At 38.7% G+C, this 7,571-nt stretch overlaps 1 protein-coding gene across 1 annotated transcript in view; it reads right to left on the minus strand.

Moving 5' to 3' along the window:
* Positions 1 to 7,571, minus strand: part of LOC114069650 (sodium channel protein type 5 subunit alpha-like) — a 43,104-nt gene that overhangs the window by 29,274 nt on the left and 6,259 nt on the right. The window contains 5 exon segments of the mRNA XM_027906590.1: positions 1,515 to 1,606; positions 1,842 to 1,970; positions 3,034 to 3,120; positions 4,259 to 4,383; positions 5,557 to 5,877. Of these exon segments, the coding sequence (XP_027762391.1) occupies positions 1,515 to 1,606; positions 1,842 to 1,970; positions 3,034 to 3,120; positions 4,259 to 4,383; positions 5,557 to 5,877 (754 nt within the window).

The raw sequence follows: 7,571 nt of genomic DNA on the forward strand, positions 1-7,571 counted from the left end.
GTGCCAGGACCAGAGGCCGTGGGCCCAAACTGAGACATGGGATGTTCCATTTGAACATCAGGAAACACTTTTGTGCTGAGAGGGTGACTGAGCACTGGCACGGGTTACCCAGGGAGGTTGTGGAGTCTCAATCCTTGGAGATACACAAAAGTTGTCTGGACTTGGCCCTGGGCAACCAGCTCTCAGTGACCCTGCTGGAGCAGTGAGGCTGGACCAGCTGACCTCCAGATGTCCCTTTCAAACTCAGCCATTCTGGGATTCTGAGAAAATGCCTTTTACGTAAACTAAAGACCAATACTGAGGCCGAAAAATTGAATCTGAGATATGATATATGGAGACAGTGTTATCCAGGATTTTTTACAAGAAAAAAAAGTCACATTGTATTTGATCTCTATTCTCCACACTGGATATGAAAGGAAAATATGTTGTGTGGTTTTGACACTAACATTAAACACTTTCTATGTTTCATTCCTGCTATAATCCCAGAGCAAAATTAAAAATATATTGGCAATTACATTGAATAGGTAGAGTTACTATATATTATGACAATATATATAGTCACTGATACATTTTCAAATGAATTTTTGCAGGCAAATCCTGAAATCATCCATTGGTATTCTAGTTAGGGGCATGACTTGCAAACATATCAAGTATCTGGATGGTATATGCAACATCCTGTTGAAAGTATTACACTGAATCCAGAGAGTGGCTTTGGCCAGTAAGGAAACAGATGAAAGCCTCAAATATTGTGAAGTCAGCATTCTTGGGAAGAAACCAGAGAAGATTAAGCCAATGAATCTTAGCAAGTTAATGAAACTAATGATACAGAAATATGGAGATATAACCATATTATGTTAAGAAAACATATCAAATAGAGGAGGCTGCTCCAGGAAGACAAAGGTAAAAAGTCAAAGGCACCGGGATAATTAAAATGGAACATTAGTAATTGCCGGGGTTTTGAAGTTGTTAACTCTCTTGTCTATCATTGGTTTCTGTGTTGCCATAGTTATTATATTGTCTCCTTGCATTGGCTAGCTGAATGACCAATCCCCTCCTTTCCCTAGGAGCCCTTATAAGCTGTGGGAGATTTGAATAAAGCTCTCTTCACTGCTGGATTCCCTGCGTGCTGTGTGTGGTCTCTGTCTCCTGGCATAGGTGCCTCCGCTGCCTGTCCCTGCCATGAGGGTTGGGCGTCAGGGGGGTGATCTCAGCCCTGAAAACTTTCACAGAGTGGCTGGTAGTGACCCTCCAGAAACCCCTCAAACTGCAACAAGTAATGGGATAAAAAATGCAGAATATAAATTTGCCTTTGTCAAAACTATTCAGAGGAAAGATAATTAAACCAATTCTGTTAGGGTGCTGCTGAGAGTTACTACAGACTGTAAAACTGTCACACCTTGGGATCCCATAAGCAGTCACAGACAGCGACCAGAAAACTGAGGACAAGAACAGGAGAGGAATCAGAATTGGCGTACTGGTGAAATGGAGAGGATATCAGTAAGATTGTTCCTCACCTGGTATTACTGAAATGGCTTTCAAAGTCCTCAGTACTCTGAAAGTTCGAAGAGCTGAAACATTGCCTATATTTTGAAACATGGTAATATACCTGTAAAATGAAAGCACACAGGACTGAATGGCAAGGATGTAGCTTTTCAAACCATGAGCATGCTGAGCCAGCCTATGACTATTTTTCTCTTTGCAGATGTGCAAACGGTGGTTCAAGCACAGTAACTCTTTAGCAGGGAGGATGCTGAACACTCTAAGGAATTTCAGCAACATCAAATAGTATTTTATCTGGTTTTTTTCCCCTTGAGTGTAAAACAAAACTGAGATGTACTTACATTATGATAATAATAGAAAGATCCAAGCAGTTCCATGGATCTCGAAGAAAGGTAAATTCATTCCAAACAAATCCTCTTGCTACTATTTTTATCAATATTTCAGTAGTATATATGGCAGCAAAAGCAATTCTGAGGAGGAAAGAATATATTAAAGTGATAGAAATAAAAGTATTAAAGAGATTGAGTCACATTCAGGCACATGCAGTATTTCCTAAGATTTAGTCCTTGAATGGAGTAAAGGTAGACAATGTGAAATAAAATAGGACTGATTACTTTCAGAAGTATCATGGCTATAAGAAGATGTGTTCCTGAATTCTAGTAAGACTTCAGGTAGTAAATCTGTAACCACAAAAGTTCACATAAGCATATGATATTATTTCTGAGTGAAGGATAGTTCACACTTCCTTAGGAAGCATTTTTAACACTGTGTTTATATTCTAAAGTGGGCTGGAAAATCACAAAGCCTCAACATTCATGCAGAATAATAGAACAAAAGAACAACTGAACAAAAAACCTGAACAAATCTTTAAGCCTGTAAATTTTGTACATTTTATATATTTATTCTGATAAATACTCTGTAATGGAAAAGAACTCTACAGAAAATAAAGCTGTTCTTATCACCATGCTTACCCCAAGGTAAAGGGGGCTCCAGGGACATTTTCAAGATTTAATTCTAGAACATTAAGTCAAGTTGCACTGAATGCAGAGCACAGGTCCAAAAGGTACATTACAGTTGTTCCCTTTCTAATGGGAACAACTGACCCAGGAGTGTCACCAGGAAACAGGAAGAAAGAACAGAATGGACATTTATCCTTTTCCAGTTTTTGCATGAGCCAACCAGAACAGACACTCAGGTTATTGATGTAGAATGAGAGATTTTAAGTCAGAATCCTGCCCCACAGTCCTCTAAAAGGCTCAGTCCTTAAAAGGAAAAATAGGGCAACCTTCTATGTCACACCAGGTGGCAAAATTAACCAACGCAGAGGAGAGGGCATATGGTGTGAGCCTCTACAAAAAGGCACTGAAGCTCCACCAAAGACTGTGAGATAGAATAACAATCCTCAATCTTCCTCAGAGTCTATTTGAGAATTTTCAAGGCCCTGAATTAGATCACCACATTATTTAAATTTTTCACTCCTGCATGTAAGTATCCATGGAAAAAGAGGGAACACACAGCCACTGAGATACTTACTCAGTCCAGTCGAGTTCTGGTGGAAGCTTACGTACAGTCAGTAGAATACAATTGAGTAACACAGTACATACAATAAACCAAGCAAAATATGTGAATAGTAAGTTAAGGAAAAAATGCTACATTATAAAACAATGAAGTTCATTATAAAACAATGAATTTCATAGAAGGTCCTGATTTCCACACAAAAAGCATACAGATCTTCAGATAATGACTTTGGTTTTGAATATGCTCAGGACTTTTCATGTGTTTTCCAAAGAAACTAAGTAAGAACTTTAGTGGGACACAACACGTTTAACAGAAGAGAGGAGAAACAAAAAGTAATGAAACCCTGTTGACAAAGCTTCATTATGAACAACCAGTGTTCTTTGAAACTGGGATTCCATATCCATGTTAGCAAAACACCCCTCTGCTCTGCAGGAGTTCAGAAAGCTTTCTCACTTTACATGGTAGGGAATGAAAACATGCATAGGAAAAAAACCATTTCTTTCATAAAAGTTCACTTGTCATCTAATAAAACTGTTGGGATTTTTTTAAAAATAAACACTGTTCCTAAATATAGGGTTTAGTTGAAAGTGAATAGTAAATTTAATAATTTCTAATAGCAGGAATACACATTCAAAGTCAGTTCCACTAAAAGGACCAATTTTCACAAGTTAATAATTCCAAATGTAAACAGATGTTTAGCAGAAGAAGTAGAAACTACTCAGTTGATGGTTTTGCTCCTGCGAATCCTTCACATTCTGACATTCCCTGAACTACAGTTATATTGTTTCAAATATATGAAAGATGGGCACTCTTCAGAACCTTCTAAACTTGAGTGTGGAATGCATTTCTTAGGATGAGACTCTTCTAGAAAAGCTTCAGCGTAAATCCCATCTTTCATATTTTAATAACCAGGGAGTCCCTGGTTTGCATGTTTTTAATTTAACCTTGTGACCACGGCAGAGATTTAGAACAAGTTCTGGAAAAGGGCTACAATATCATATAATAGCCTCTAAAGGTTGTTCCATACCAATATCTGCAAAATTGATTTTAAATATCAGTTTGTACCAACATCATGGAAATATCTCAGCTGTTATAGCATAAGATTCAAGATAACTTTTAAAAAATCTCTATCAGCCGTATGTCTATCACAGCTTAGGTTCACATTAATATAAAAAGAGGAAACAAAAGACAGAAAATGGTACAAAATATTTTAAAACTCAAATAAGGGAAACCAGTGAAAGGATATGGATTGGTCAGAATTTTAATGGCTGCTTTTCTGACTCGATTAAAAGGACCAAATATCCACAAGGCAGGTGTGGCAGTAAACCGGAAAATAGTCCTGCTTTTATTTAGCACCATAAAAGTCTAAAAAGAAAAGATTCATTGGATAGGTTATGAAATATTTAAATGAATTAAAATTTTCCAAAATAGTAAATGTTCAGGTTTTCAAGTCTGCATCTCGAACTATATCTAACTGCAATCATGAGTAAAGCTTTCTGTTTTCTTACGTGGAGCTGTGACCTGGCCATTCACATTTTGAAGGAAAGACAGCAGCTCTATGGAAGAGCATTATTGACTGAGAGGAAGAAGCAGTAATGAGAATGAATGTGAAGACCAAGTGATCATTTTCACTTGGTCAAAGTAATTAAACTACTTAAATCAATTAAATAGTACTTACTGTTCTGGGACTTCTACTGAATCAGCCTTAGTTTCTCTTCATCAAAAATATTACTTTGATTACTTGGAGAAAACAAATCTCTGGAAGAACAAAGTCTTCTGCATGTTCTCTGATTCAATTATTATATTCCAACGCCTTGCTGGGCATATCATAAAGACAAGAGCACAGCACTGCATGGAACCTCCTGCTCTTCAGGTCAAGTCCCCCTCAACAGTAAGCAATCATACAACAGACATTTAATTGAGGAGGCATTCCTAGAGCATCTACTGTAGACACTCCTGGAGGCAACAACACCAACCCCTTTGCAATCACATGGGGGATATGCAGTATAAATGTGGTACAATAAACAAAGCCAACGAGGCATAAACTAACAGAAAATTAATTTACAACAACGCAAATACATGGGTTTGCAACACAGAGTGCTGGAAATATCTCCAATATGCCTCCCTAATTGGTATAATCTTTGGAATTCAGAGAAAGCATCTGCAATTCCAGCATGATCTACTCTGGGACAGGCACTGTTTATACCACAGGCAGTTCAGCCTTGCAGGCATCATAGGAATTGCTCTGGAAAACAAAGCATCCCTTATCCCTGAATATATTTCCTGTAGAAGTGTATCAATCATGTGTAGTACGTTCTCATAATTAAATCTGACTGCTAACTGGAACTGAAGATGCATCTTCATGGCATAAAGCAGAGCACACCTTAGCACTCCTGGCCCAAAAGATGTCAGTAACATTGAAAGCCCTGTCTAGAGAACCATCAAAACACAGCATCTCCCAACTAGAGCTTCTACTATCTCTTCCTAAGAGTTCAGCAGACAAAGTTAAATCAAAGAAAAGCTTTGGGAAGTTTTAACCTTGTGATCACTGTAGTATGGATCCAAATCCTCCAGGGGTTCCCCAATGAGCTCTGCTGGAATGTCTCCATAAAGAGATGGCAGCTTTTTGAAGATTTTCAGATCTAGCTGGGGAGTAAGTTGTTCTTCTTCAACTCCTTGGTCCTTATTCTTCTCTTTTTCTTTCTCTGGCTGCTTTTTTTTCTCAGCAATTCTTTGCTCAATTGCTGCCAAGGACTCAGGGGTGAAAAGTCGAAAGCTGTTCGTTTCTGACCAAGACCAGTGATCCATTTTTCCTTCTGAATGTTTGTTTCCAGTGCTAGGGGCAACTGAAGTAAAAAGCTGTTAACAATTAGAAAATAACAGAAAAAATACACACCTTTAAACTGCTATCTATTAGGCAAATGATTTCTGACTTCTGTGAAATGCCACATCAAAAGAGAATAGAATAGAGTAGAATAGAATAGAAAAGAATAGAATAACCTATTTCATTTGGAAGGGACCCGCAACAACCCTCCAGTGCAACTGCCTGAGCAACTCAGTGCAGATCAAGTTAAAGCTGTTTTAAGGGCACTGTCCAAGTGTCTCTTGAGCACTGACAGGCTTGAGGCACAGACCACCCCTCTGGGGAGCCTCTTCCAGTGTTCAACCATCCTCTTGGTAAAGAAATGCTTCCTGATGTCTCACCTACACCCTCCCCCAGTGCAGCTTTGAACCATTCCCACCCGTGCTGTCACTGGAGAGCAGGGAGAGAAGCTCAGCACCTCCCTCTCCACTTCCCCTCCTCAGGAAGCTGTACAGAGTGTTGAGGTCACCCCTTCTCCTCTTCTCCGAACCAGACAAGCTCAAAACACTCAGCCTCTCCTCACAGGACATTCCTTCCAGCCCTTCCACCAGATTTTTTGCCCTTCTCTGGGTGCATTCAAAGACCTCCATTCACATCCTTCCTAAATTGTGGAGCCCAGAACTGCACCCAGTGCCCCATGTGAGGCCACCCCTGTGTTTGCTCTGTTTGATGCACCCAGGGTATAAGGCAAAACCAGCTAGAAGCTCATTCATTTAAAAGAAAGAGCAATGCAAAACAAACCCAAGAAAGATCAACACCTGATTCTTTCAAACACTCTGCATTTTTGATTGCTCAGGTCCAGCTGTGCTGCTTCTGTTTTTGTGAACTCACTTACAGACCATATATATTAGAGAATCAATACCCTCTTGTAATTACAGCTCTCTTCTTTAGAAGCCAAAATATTTCTTTAAATGAATATGCAAACAATAAGGGTTGTGCAAGGACTTTTTTTGGGGTTTATGGGACTTGGGTGGTTTTTTTTTTTTTTGCACCTCTGGAAATTTACAAGCAAATTCAGATCTGATCAAGAACCACAACTCAGATAACAGAATTTAACACGGTAACAAAAGGGAAGCACATAACCAAAGAACTTGTACTTTGCCAAACCACACAGACCCATTTTGCAATCAAAAGCTCTAAATATCAACTGAAAATCAAGATGCTCTTTCTTTTTCTTTTTTTTTACTTTTAATAATTCTAAGAAGATCAAATTGATCTTCAAAGAAATTTTAAGAGTAACAGAGAGATGGAGCATTCAGAGAACTACATGGACTGTAATAAATGAAGCAAGGAAAACTGTTTTAGCAGATGCAAACATTGTTTTAGGATTAAGGATTTGGGAGCAGAATTTTTGAATAAAATAAAGACTGCATCTGACAAAAGCAGTGATCAAAAGCAAAAAACCTTACATATTCCTTTCAGGAACAGTGACCAAAAGTCATAAGTGGACAAACGTTCGTGGACAAACATTCATGGTCAACGTGAGAGGATTTCTTCAACACACCTGTACCAGCCACATTCTGGTGCTCATAGAGAAGAATGGACTTTTTGGCTTTTCATCAACTGCCAAGTATTTACAGGCTGTGACTTGGGTTAGGAAAGAGGAAGCTAAGAATATGTGACTGAAAAAAGTCCTTGTGGTACAGATGACTAAAACATTTCAAAAAGACAGACTAACAACTCAGAATTC

This window comes from Empidonax traillii, unplaced genomic scaffold, assembly GCF_003031625.1.
Source record: "Empidonax traillii isolate 1590-97213 ecotype Southwest subspecies unplaced genomic scaffold, ASM303162v1 scaffold1325:size547790, whole genome shotgun sequence".
NCBI classification, from domain to species: Eukaryota; Metazoa; Chordata; class Aves; order Passeriformes; family Tyrannidae; genus Empidonax; species Empidonax traillii.